At 37.7% G+C, this 13,845-nt stretch overlaps 1 protein-coding gene across 1 annotated transcript in view; it reads left to right on the forward strand.

Moving 5' to 3' along the window:
* The window catches only part of WDR44 (WD repeat domain 44), an 82,992-nt gene that overhangs the window by 54,828 nt on the left and 14,319 nt on the right, over nt 1-13,845 (forward strand). Inside the window, exons 11-13 of the mRNA XM_045538710.1 lie at nt 40-178; nt 1,789-1,853; nt 13,441-13,554. Coding sequence (XP_045394666.1) covers nt 40-178; nt 1,789-1,853; nt 13,441-13,554 — 318 coding nt within the window. The remainder of the gene's footprint in view (nt 1-39; nt 179-1,788; nt 1,854-13,440; nt 13,555-13,845) is intronic.

The following is a 13,845-nucleotide window of genomic DNA, read 5'->3' on the forward strand; positions in this document are numbered from 1 at the left end:
TTTTAAAGTATAACTTTGAGCCTTCTTTTGTTTTCATAGGGAGCTGTTTGGACCATGAAATTTTCCCACTGTGGCCGATTACTTGCTTCAGCTGGACAAGACAATGTAGTGAGAATATGGGCTTTAAAAAATGCTTTTGACTATTTCAACAATATGCGAATGAAATACAATACTGAAGGTATTTTTGATTTATTTAAAAATCTAGAGAAATCTGGAATTTTTACATATTAGGTATACTAATGCCCTCCTTATCTGGCAGTCATTTGCTACTTTCCATAATGGCCAAAAACTTAGGAGTAAGACAGAAATCAACTGCAAAAAGCCTCTAAACCCAATGAAAAGAGCTACCACAAAACTTGTGATTTATCCCCTTTCAGGTGTAGTGCATAATTAATTTCATCAGCTATTGAGAACAGTTATTTGGTTTCCCCTGGCAACCTTCAGTTCTATCCTAGGTGAAAATGAAATAACTAATTAAACTAGAAAAAGAATGAAAATCATGTATACATTCAATAAGTAAAGAATGATTAAGGAAACAGCCATGGAAAGTAAGTGTGAATTGTCAGTATATCAAGGGATATATGAAAAAATGTTAAATGGAAAAGAGAAACACCAGAACATTATATATCTACACATTGATTACAACTATGTACAAATATTTATGTATTATGGTAAGTTATCAGCAATGTATATAGAATTGATGTAGATAGGGGCTCTAAGTTTATGGGATACTTTTCTTGTAATTAATTAACTGTGTAATAAATTTTCTCCACAGTGCACCCCCACCCCCAATCAGCTAAGGCTGCAACCAAGAAGTTAGGAGATGGGAGAAAGAAATAGAAAGTGGCCATAGAGTATAGTCATAGCACCAGGAATATAGAAGTCTAGGGAGATTCACTAAACTGGCAAGCGTGACCCTATATACTTTAGTAAACCTTGCAAATATTGCTTGTATTATGTTGCAGTACTTAATTGAAGATAATAATGAGTTGAAACTAGTTAAACTATGTTTCTTATATAGTGAGCGTTTCTAGTCCTAGCTCTTTGTCATTTCTTTTATTGCCTTCCCTGGTGCAGAAAGACTATTTTCAGTGGCCCTTGAAACAACCCCAGCACTGCCCCTTTCTGCCCCTTTATTGTTCCTCTTGCTACTTCTTTTTTTTTTTTTTTTTTTTTGAGACAGAATCTCGCTTTGTTGCCTGGGCTAGAGTGAGTGCCATGGTGGCAGCCTAGCTCACAGCAACCTCAAACTCCTGGGCTTAAGCGATCCTACTGCCTCAGCCTCCCAGGGGTAGCTGGGACTACAGGCATGTGCCACCATGCCCAGCTTATTTTTTCTATATATATTTTAGTTGGCCAGATAATTTCTTTCTACTTTTTAGTAGAGACGAGGTCTCGCTCTTGCTCAGGCTGGTCTCGAACTCCTGAGCTCAAACGATCCGCCCGCCTCGGCCTCCCAGAGTGCTAGGATTACAGGCGTGAGCCACCGCGCCCAGCCTTCTTGCTACTTCTTATGATTAAAAAGAATGTATTCACTTTGAATACTGAGGATTTAACAATATTTTCTTTACTGTGTTAGGAAAATAGTTAAGCCACTTTATAAAGATTTTATGTAAAAATGATCAAAACAAATACTTTGGTGTTTATAGAGTTATGTTTCACTTGTTAATATTTTCTAGCATATTCCATTCTCTGACAAGCATTGCTATGTCATTATTTCTGAATGTTGTATTTTGGGGGTTGTGTGTGTACTTACATGCCTTTTTACAATTATTATGTTGTTTTTAGGACGTGTGTCCCCATCACCTTCTCAGGAAAGTCTAAGTTCATCAAAATCTGATACAGATACAGGGGTATGTTTATTGTTTTATGGTTACTATTTGTGAAATGCTGTTATTTAATTTGTTCCATACAATACCTTTTTTATCAGAAATTACAGTTGCACAAAAGCACTTAATTAAAATTAGAATGTATCATTAGAAATAAGACTTTTCTCTATTAGAATTGGTAAATGAAAAATTTTGATGTTTAAAAGTTACAGACAGTGAATAATATTACTCAAGGTACTGTTACAGCAAGTGTTACAGCGAGTGATCCCGAGGACAAACTGAGCAGCACACGGAGAGTCGGAGAATCAAGGTTTATTCGCCGGCGGGCTCAGAGGAGTCTCACCACCAAATTCTGAGCCCCCTCTACCCAATTTTTCCCACTTTTATTAAGTTGGGGTGATCCAAGTCTCAGGTGACTAATGCCTGCCAGGTAATAGGTTAGTTGCTGCACCAGGTAATAGGTTTAGTGTTATGCTGATGTGCCAGGTAATAGATTAGTTGATGGGCCAGGTGTTAGGTTAGTATTATGTTGATGTGGGTCTTCCATGAGGGGTGGGGGTCTCAGGTGGCTGCTGTGCTAAGGGGGTTTTCCTTATCAGTACCAAACCACTCACTAATGTAAACTTAAATGACACAAAATCTCCTCCTCTCAAATCCATGTTAGATATTTTTAAAATAATAATAATATATACCCGAATAAGAGGTAATTAAGGAAATTACAAAAGATATTTAAATATTTTAATTCTCTAATTTTCTTTGTTTAACAAATGCTTTATCACAGTTTCAGATAGTTTAAAGTATCTTAATGATTTTCATTTGGTTTTAGAGCTTGAAGTTTGAATATAACCAATTTTAAACTTAAAAAGCAGAATATAAAATGTTGTGCTAAGTTGTCCCTTGTGCTTCTTATGTATTTTGCTAGGTAAGGCTGATATAAACAAGAGAACCTAAAATGTCCACCTTCTCAACAGTATTTTCCTGAGATTTCATTGGCTCTCTCGTATTTAATGCTAACTTTTCCCCTCCTCTTGGCTTTCGTGGTTTTGTTTTTCCTTGTTTTCTTCTTATATACTTGGTCTCCCTTCCATCTTCTTAAATTTGCTCTTTCTCAGGGTCTGTCCTTGGCCATTCTCAATGAATACATCTACTTTCCCTCCAGTCCTGAACTGGCTTTAGATCCATAAGTCTTTGTTTCCTTTCAGTAGCTTTATGTTTTTTAAACAAGAATGTGATCTTATTGTGTGTGTTGCGCTTTTCACATAACAACGTATAGGATCGCTCCACCTGCATGTTCTTCAGGCACATCAATTAAGAGATCCAAACAGAACTACCTCAACAAATGTTTTTTCAGTGCCTGCTATATGTATGTGGTGGATTCTGCTAGATGCTATAAAATCAAATGAGACATATTCTCTGTCCTCAGGAATCTGGGGACTAGTGAAATAGATAAATCCACAATTACAGTATTGGATAGTGATGTTCTACAGAAGGTACAACACAAGAGTAGGTTAGCCTTATAAACCAGGGTGTCAGGAAAAGCTTCATGGAGCCTTGATGTTTGAGCTAGGAGTTAGCTATATGAGGGAAGGAAGAGGCATATCAGACAGAGGGAATAGTAAGAGCCAAGACATAGATGCTGAGGAAGCAAGGTATGTTAAAGGTACAAAGGAATTTCACATGACTGGAGCAAAGGGTGAATACATGTGTGAGATTGGTAGGAGACTAGGCAAGAGTGGGATTTTAAAAGGCCTTTTGTGTTAAACAAAGACATTTGAACTTTATCCTGTAAGCGTCTAAGAAGGGGGAGGGGCTTAATTAACATGTTCAGATTTTTGTTTTTGAAAGAACATTCTGGGTAGTATTGTGAAGGATAGACTAGATGGGGGCTCCAGGCTAAAGACAAGGAGATCCCTTAAGAGGCTATTAACCCAGGAGAGGAATGAGTACTTTGATTATGATGATTATGATAGCAGTGGGGCTAGAAACTGTAAAGATAAGCTGAATGGGGAGATGTAAAAGAAGTTGAATCTCTAGGACTTGGTGACTGACTAGCTGGGGTGCCAAAAGTGAGTCGCCTAGGATGAATTGCATGTGTCTGGCTTGAATAACTGGCTAGATGCTAATGGTCATTCATGGAAATATTTTTATCATCTACCCACAAAACTTGCTTCTCTCTTCTGAACCTTATTTAATAGCATCAACTGCTACAAGTTATCTTTTTACCTCAGTCCAAACATGATATTACTTTTTCTTCCTTACCCACATACGAAAATAGTTACAAACTCCTAGCCATTCTACCCCCACCAAAAAATGCCTGTGGAATCTGGCCCCACATCCGCCATTATCATGCATATTGTCTAGGTCCTCTAAGCTCATTTAAATGTTTGCCTTAGTCTTTTAATTGTTTTTTCCGGCCTCTAGTCTCTACCAAATTCATTTTCTACACTGCCACCAGTTGGTTTGTTCAAAACAGATCTGACTATGTCATTTTGTGGTTTAAAATCTTCTGATGGCTCATTATCGCCCTGCAAAATAAAGTCCTTCCCAGTACTGCTGTTACAGCAAGTGTTACAGCGAGTGGTCCCAAGGACAAACCGAGCAGCACACAGAGAGTCGGAGAATCAAGGTTTATTCGCCGGCAGGCTCAGAGGGGTCTCGCCACCAAATTCTGAGCCCCCTCTACCCAATTTTTCCCACTTTTATTAAGTTGGGGTGATCCAAGGGGTGGGGTCTCAGGTGACTAATGCCTGCCAGGTAATAGGTTAGTTGCTGCACCAGGTAATAGGTTTAGTGTTATGCTGATGTGGCAGGTAATAAATGAGTTGATGGGCCAGGTGTTAGGTTAGTATTATGCTGATACGGGTCTTCCGTGAGGGGTGGGGGTCTCAGGTGGCTGCTGTGCTAAGTAATAGATAGGGGTTTTCCTTATCACTGCCTCAGCTTACCTTTTAACTCAGTTCTAATTCTCCAGTGCTTGTGCATCTTACTTGCCATGCCAGATATAAACACTCTCACCTTCATGTCTTTGTCCATGCTGTTTGCTTTCCCAGGGTTGCCCTCTCTGTCCTCTTTCTTACAGGGTAAGCCCTACTCATCCTTCAAGATTCAGCTCAGATACCTTCTCTTATTATTTTCACTGCATGCAATAGGCAAAATTGTTCCTCATTTGTTTCCTTTCTTTTTTTTTTTTTTTGAGACAGAGTCTCACTCTGTTGCCTGGGCTAGAGTGCCTTGGCATCAACCTAGCTCACAGCAACCTCAAACTCCTGGGCTCTAGCAATCCTTCTGCCTCAGCTTCCCAAGTAGCTGGGACTACAGGTGTGCACTGCCATGCCCGGCTAATTTTTTCTATATATATTTTTAGTTGTCCAGATAATTTCTTTCTATTTTTAGTAGAGATGGCGTCTCGCTCTTGCTCAGGCTGGTCTCGAACTCCTGACCTCGAGCGATCCTCCCGCCTCGGCCTCCCAGAGTGCTAGGATTACAGGCGTGAGCCACCGTGCCCACCCCTCATTTGTTTTCTGATAGTACATCATATGTACTTTTATATTGATACTGCTTACCACGTCTTCCTTGTTAGTTTGTCTAACTGGCTAGGCTCTGGGCTGATTTAAGGCAAAGAACTGTACTTCACAGATTTTAGTATCCTTGGAATCTAATCCCAATCCTGACTGTAGAAGACCTGTAATCAATGTTTAATTCCTGCCTCTGGACCTTTGTTTGTATTTTTCGCCTTACCTGGATGCCTTGATCTCCCTTCTATTCAAAGCTTGGCCATTCATCATGGCCATAAAGTCTTCACTGACTAATGTAGCAGTGAAAATTTTAACTACTTTGCTTAAGGGAAAAGGGCTTATTTTTGTTAGTTTAATTTAACATAAAGTTTCCAGGCATTGATTACTATGAAAAATAGGGACTATCTGTACTATCTTATATTATGCTTACTTCAACTATCCTACTTAGAAATTCTTAACTACTTCCATCTAACCCCAAAAATACCTAATCAATTCCCAGTTTTATTAAATACAAAGCCTTTTAAATGAGGAGTAACACTTATATCCTTCATTTTCAGGAAAAGATTATTTGGGGTTTCTTTGACTTCTGTCATTCTATTTCAAGACAGTTAAAAGAGGCCTCTATTTCATATTTCACACCTTTAGAGTTTGGTATTGGGAATTTTCTTTTCTTTTTTTTTTTTTTGTTTGAGACAGGGTCTCCCTCTGTTGCCTGGGCTAGAGTGCAATGGCATCATCATAGCTCATTGCAACCTCAAACTCCTGGGCTCAAACCATCCTCTTGCTTTAGTCTCCCGAGTAGCTGGGACTACAGGTGCACATGCCACCACACCTGGCTAATTTTTTTTTTTTTTATAGAAATGGGGTCTCACTATTGCCCAGGCTGGTCTTGAATTTTTGGCCTCAGTCCTCCTGCCTCAGCTTCCCAAAGTGCTAGGATTACAGGCATGAGCCACAGCGCTCAGCAAGGAATTATCTTTTAACCCAGCACTAGCCACAATGAGGTGCAGTAAGCACAATGGAGTTTATGTTCCTGACATGTATATTCTTTTTTTCCCTCATGATAGCAATCTTATTCATCTCTTTTGAAGTACTTTTTCACTCTTGTCTGCTCAGCATCCATGTAAAATAGAATATATAAAAGCACCTATTGTAAAGTTGAACATACAAAGTGATTTACCCAAGATCCCTGACCTACTCGTGAGTAATGGCAAGCCTAATAATTCTGGCTATTATGCTCTTTGTTTCTGTTGATTTCCAAAAGTAGCTCAGCAAATGTAAGAAAGACAAGAAGAAAGGTGCATGTGTAGTTGGCTCCATTATGCTAGAGGATTTTTTAATAGTTGGCTTTAGTAGACTGTTAGACCTCATGGTTTCTGTGAATGCATAATGGGGTCAGATTGCAAGTATGAATATTCTGTATCTATTTTAATAAGTGTAAGATTTATTTTTGACACTAGAAGTCTTAAGCATATATACTATTTACCTAGAAATTAATGTTTTTCTTGGGTAAATCCCTCCATGTTTAGTGTATTTGATTAGTGGAACATCAATATGGGTGTTAAAGCGCTTAACTGCTGCTTAAAGTTTTTGAAGCCAGGCTGTGGTGGCTTGTGTATGTAGTCTCAACTACTTGGGTGGCTAAGGCAGGAGGATCACTTGAACCCAGGAGTTCAAGGCTGTAGTGAGCTATGGTTGTGCCACTGTACTCCAGCTGGGGCAATAAAGTGAGACTCAGTCTCTTAAAAAAAATCATTAGAACTAACTGTAAGGGAATGAGGTAATTTTTATGAGATATAGATATGTAGCATTTGATACAAATATGCATTGGTACTATTAATAACCTGATTTTACAGATGAAGAAGGCTTAGAGATGTTAAAGTAACTCACCAATTTCACGATTTCACACAGTTGGTAGATACAGCATTAGAATTAGAATCCAGCTCTGATCTGTCTCTAGAGCTTATGGTCTTAACCATTATGCTCCACTAGTTGGCACTGAGGTCTAGAACTATATTTTTATTCAGTCCACAAATATTTATTGAGTGCCTACTATGTTCTAGGAACTAGAGATATAGTAAGTGAACAAAAGGGGTAAGAATATATATTGTTATGGAGCATACATTCTAGTGGAAGAAGACAGAGAAACAAAATAAGTAAATTTTGTAATATATTGGAAGTTAGTTTTTTAAGCCACTCTGTTGAGGTATGATTGACATACTAAAAGCTGTACATATTTAATGTCTCCAACCTGATGAGTTTTAAGATAAGTATGCACCTGTGGAACCATCACCACAATCTGTGCAATAAACCTATCCATCACCTCCAAAAGTTTCCTCTCATCCTCTTTTTATTTTTTTTTTTTGTGACAAGAACATTTAAGGTCAGCCATCTTAGCAAATTTTTAAGTAGATGATTCAGTGTTGTTATCTATAGGTATTGTGCTATACAGTAGATCTCTAGGACTTACTTATTTTGTATAACTGAAACTTTGTACTCTTTGACTAATACTGCCCCATTTCTCTATCCCCCAGCCCCTGGTAACTACCATTCTACTCTCTGCTTCTACGAGTTTGACTATTTTAGATTCATCATATAAGTGGTACAATGTAGTATTTGTCCTTCTATATATCTGGCTTATTTCACTTAGCATAATGTCTTCCAGATTCATTCATGTTATCACAAATGGCAGGATTTCTTTTTTATGACTGAATAGTATTCCATTGTGTATATATGCCACATTTTCTTTATCCATTTATTCATAGATGAACATTTAGGGTGCTTCCATGTCTTGGCTATTGGGAATGATGATGCAGTGAACATGGGAATACAGACATCTCTTTGACACTTTGATTTCATTTCCTTTAATGTATACCCAGAAGTGGGATTGCAGGATCATATGGTAGTTCTGTTTTTAATTTTTTGAGGAACCTCCATAGTGCTTTTCATAGTGAGTGCACCAATTTACATTCCCACCAATAGTGTTCCCTTTTCTCCACATCCTCACTAACACTTGTTATATTTTTTTTTTATGATGGTCATCCTATCAGGTATGAGGTGACATATCATTGTGGTTTTGATTTGTGATGCAAATCAAATCAGCTTGATGACTGGTAATGTTGAGGATCTTTTCATATACCTGTTGTTCATTTGTATGTCTTCTTTGGAGAAATGTCTATTCAGGTTCTTTGCCCATTTTTTAATTGGTTGGTTGGGGTTTGTTTTTATTTTTGTTTTTTCTATTTTGTTTTTGTGTGTCTTTTATTATTCAAGTGTAGGGGTTTCTTATATATTTTGGATATTAACCCTTTATTAGATATATGGTTTGTAAGTATTTTCTCGTCTTCTTTAAGTTGCCTTTTCATGTTGTTGGTTTCCTTTGTTTTGCAGAAACTTTTTAGTTTGATATGGTCCTACTTGTCTATTTTTGCTTTTGTTATTGGTGCTTTTCGTGTCATATCCAAGAAATCATTGTTAAGGCCAATATCAAGAAGGTTTTTCCCTGTTTTCTTCTAGAGGTTTTATGGTTTTAGGCCTTACATTTAAGTCTTTAATCTATTTTGAGTAGATTTTTATGTATCGTGTAATACAAGAGTCCAGTTTCACTCTTTGGCATGTATATACCGGTAATAGTTTCATGGGCAAAAATAAAGCAGTTAAAGTGCGGTGGCAGTGGGTAAATAAGGTAGGCAAGCAAAGCTTCATTCAGAGGTTATCATTTGAGCAAAATCTGCAGGAGGTGAGGAAGTGATCATATGATAATCTGCAAGAGAAGACCATTCCAGGTAGAAGGAGTGGCTAATGAAACTGCTATAAGGCAAGAGTTAGGTATGTTCAAGAAATAGCAGCGAGGCCTGGGTAGCTGGAGCTAGTGAGGTTGGGAGAGGAGTAGAAAGTGAAGTCACAGAGGTGCGGACAGGGGGATCAGAACGTGTAGGACATTGCAAGGACTTTGGCTTTTGCTCTGAGAAAGACGGGAGCCATTGGGTTTTTGAACAGAGAATGATATAATCTGATATATTTTAAAAGGATCATTCTGATTTCAATACTGAAAACAGACTGTAGAGGATAAGAAATGTCTTGTTTATTTTGGAATCCCAAATAATACAACACAATATCTGGTATATACTATCTGCTAATGAATATCAAAAGCCTTACAATTTTTCCTAGCAATCTAACTTTAAAATGACATTTTTAGATAATTGGGATATTTAAATATGGATTAGATACTAAATTTTACAAATAGTATTTCTTAGGTGTGATAATGGCATGGTAGTTACATTTTTATTTTTTTATTTTATTTATTTATTTTTTTTTGAGACAGAGTCTCACTCTGTTGCCTGGGCTAGAGTGAGTGCCGTGGCATGAGCCTAGCTCACAGCAACCTCAAACTCCTGGACTCAAGCGATCCTTCTGCCTCAGCCTCCTGAGTAGCTGGGACTACAGGCATGTGCCACCATGCCCGGCTAATTTTTTTCTATATATATTTTTAGCTGTCCATATAATTTCTTTTTATTTTTAGTAGAGACGGGGTCTCGCTCATGCTCAGGCTGGTCTCGAACTCCTGAGCTCAAACAATCCGCCCGCCTCGGCATCCCAGAGAGCTAGGATTACAGGCGTGAGCCACCGCGCCCAGCCGGTAGTTACATTTTTAAAAGGGCTTATCAGTTGGAGGTACATATAGAAGTATTTACTAATAAAATTATTAGTGTCTAGATCTCATTTATAATGCTCCAGCAAAAATAAAGATGGGAGGATTGATAAAACAAGATGGGTAAAATGTTGATAATTGTTAAAGTGGTGATGGTTGCATTATACTAGTCACCTACTTTTGTTTATATTTGAAATGTCCATAATAAAAAGTTAGGTATGTATTTTTATATGGAGATAATCTCTCCCCCCATTTGTTGGATACACACATACACACACACACACACACATACATACATACATACACAAACACAGATACAGATATATATATAATGTAAACATTTTACTTGGTAATTCTACCTTTAATAATTTATCACAAATAATTAGAAAAAAGAATACAAAAAGCATAAAAATAGAACAAAACAAAAAATACTTAGATATTCCCAAAGATATAAGTAAAAAGATTTTCATCTTAGTGTTCTCATAATAGCTAAAATTTGAGCAACCTAAATTTCTTACAGTTGGAAAATAAAAACTATGGTATAGTCTGTACAGTAGAATACTATGTAGCCCTTAAATTGTTTTTAAAGACTATTTAATAACATAAAAAGTATTCACAATAGGGCTGGGAGCAGTGGCTCATGCCTATAATCCTAGCACTTTGGGAGGCTGAGGTGGAAGGATAGCTTGAGACCAGGAGTTTGAGACCAACCTGGGCAACATAGTGAGACCCACTCCATCTCCACAAAAAATAGAAAAGTTAGCTGGGCGTGGTGGCATGCACCTGTAGTCTCAGCTACTCGGAAGACTGAGGTGGAAGGATACTTGAGCCCATGAGTTTGAGGTTGCAGTGAGCTACGACAGTGCTACTGCACTCCATCCTGGGAAACACAGTGAGACTCTGTCTCTAAAAATTTTTTTTAAAAGGATAAGGACTAGTCAAATATGGGTAAAGATTCATGGCCCAAAACGTTTGTTGAATTACAATTTACATTAGCAAAAAAATTAGAAATGAGTAAGTGACCAACAAAGGGAGAATGAATAAATTATGATATATCCATATCATGCGGCCAGTAAATGTTTTCAAAGTATGAAATACAGAAAATGCTCCTGTTACAATAAAAAGGAAGGTAGTGAGTTATATGTGCAATATGATTTCAATTATGTTTTTTAAAAAAATGAAAGGTTGAAGGTGGTCAAAATGTTAGCAGGTTTTGGGTGTTTTTTGTTTTCTGGGTTTTTTTTTTTTTAAGAGTTGGGGTCTCACTGTGTTGCCCAGGCTGGTCTCAAACTCCTGGCCTCAATATGGGTAGTTTTAATTGTAGTTTTTATGTTTTCCATATTTTCTGAATTGTCTACACTGATCATGCATTACTTTATGATAAAAAACATTTATTTAAACATTTTGAACAAAGAGTATAGGGAGAAGAAAATATATGTTTAAGGAGAAAAGAAGAGGTCTGGAATCACTGCTAGGGGAAATGTGCTAAGGAGTTAATGAAACGCAAATGATCATTAATTAAACAAAAAGTTGACTTTTATGTCATGGGGCAATCCTGTTCAGTTGTATGTCTCCCATCAGTGCTCACTAGTCTGGTAGCAAAATTAGGGGAAGTAGTAATCATCTAGGATTAGGAGTGCTTGGCAGAAGGTACAGGTGTCCATGTTGGTAGTCTGCCTCCATGGTTCATGTGAAGATGTTTTTTATAAACTGTAAAGTTCTAGACAAATAATAATGGTAGTTTTTATCTAATCCCATGGCCACTGTCCTAATTCAAGCTCTCATTATTCTTACTTAAACTTACTGACTGGTATTCCTGCTTCCACTCCCTCTCCCCAAACCATTTTTTACATTATTGCCCAGAGTTCTCTTTCTAAAGCACTAGTCAGATCATGTTATTTTTTTCCTTTTCAGAAACCTGTGTTGGCTCTCCATTGCCTTAGAATGTCTGAACTTTTAAGCCACAAATTCAAGGCCCTTTCTAATGTGGTCTGAAAGTACCTTTCTATCGTCATCCCCTACTATGTCCATATACTTTTTTCCTCTGTTCTCATCATCCTACCTACGCTTCCCTAAATACACAAGGCTTGGCTAACACTGTTTTTGTTAATGCTACATAATCTAAAACATTTGAGGGACAAACTCTGGACTTACAGTTCGAGGACTTGCATTCCTGCTTTGGTTCTGCTGTTCACAGGTAGCTGTGTGACCTTTAATATATTATTTTAACCTCTTTGAGCCTCAGTTTTTTTCCTAATTTCTTCATCTTCATAATGTTAATACCTACCTCAAAGAGTTGTTAGGATTCATTCAGATAATGAATACAAAAGCATGTTGTAACTAAATGCACAGCACACATGTATGGCATTATTTTCTACCTACCTCTGTCAGGATGCTTTTGACTTCAAATAACAGAAACCCAACTGAAAATGGCTTAAACAATGAGGAAGCAACTCTGGAGGTAAGGCGGTTCCAGGGTTGGTTAATTCAGCAGCTCAATAAGTGTCATCAGGGACACAGGGTGCTACCATCTTCCTACTTTGTACTTTTTGTTTTGTTCTTTTGGGTTCATTCTCCTGTGGTCCTAAGATGGGTTAGGTATTACATGCAGAATGTTCCAAAGCAGGAATGGGAAAGATCCCTTTAGTATGCCCCTTTTTTTGTTTTTGGTTTTGGTTTTTTTGAGACTGGGTCTCGCTCTGTCACCCAGGCTAGAATGCAGTGGCAAGATCACAGTTCACTGCAGCCTCCCAGCTCCTGGGCTCATGCAATCCTCCTGCCTCAGCCTCCCAAGTAGCTGGGACTACAGGTGCACACCTCCGTGCCTGGCTAATTTATTTTTATTTTTTGTAGAGACAAGGTCTCACTATATTACCCAGGCTGGTCTTAAACTCCTGGCCTCAAGAGATCCTCCTACCTTGGCTTCCCAAAGGGCTGGGATTACAGGCGTGAGCTACCACACCCAGCCTAGTGTGCCCTTTTTTAAGAGTGAGGAAATCCCTCTAGAAACCTCTCCTTATTCCCTGTCCCATAAACTTTCCCTTATGTCTAACTGATGAAAATTGTAGCACACAATTATGTCTAAACCAGTTGTCACTGGGAAGGGGAATCAGCTAATTCATTAGTTTGGGCCAATCATGATTTACCTCCTGGTGCTGGCCTCACCACTCCTGAAGGAACAAATGCTGAGAAAAGGACAAAGTGGGGGCTCTGTTAGGAAGGGAAAAGATTGTGATAGCACAATGTCTTCAGGGATTCCTGGTTTATTAGGACAAAGAGATTAAAAATAGTAGATCAGCATGCAGGGGAGCTTGCTTTTGGTAGCTGAAGATTTCAGTCAGGCATCATACAGAATGATGAGAGAACAGATGTGGTGGGAAGAGTATGAAGCTTGTTTTGCTAGTTTTATATCACAGTTTTAAAGTTTATTTTTGTGTCTAAATAGGTATGCAGTGGAACTGATGAAGACCCTGATGATAAGAATGCACCCTTTCGGCAACGGCCATTTTGCAAATATAAAGGACATACTGCTGACCTCCTTGATCTTTCATGGTCTAAAGTAAGAAATTTTTATTTGAATTATATATTATTAATAATTGTATGTAACTGTGACTTTAGGATAAAAAGTTTTATTTTTATGATTGTCACACTGTCAAGTGTTTGGATGTTCATGTATCCTTTGTGTGAGTTATCTACGTATTAATCTAAATTAAAGAGAAACGTCAGATTAGGCTAATAAGTAAATGTTTACTTCATATTACTTCACATCTATCTAGATCTGTTTGTATATTTGTTACTTTTTGCTTCTTTTATAAGCAGTAATTTTGTAAAGTACCTATCCTCAAAAAAA

Source organism: Lemur catta, chromosome X, assembly GCF_020740605.2.
Source record: "Lemur catta isolate mLemCat1 chromosome X, mLemCat1.pri, whole genome shotgun sequence".
NCBI lineage: Eukaryota > Metazoa > Chordata > Mammalia > Primates > Lemuridae > Lemur > Lemur catta.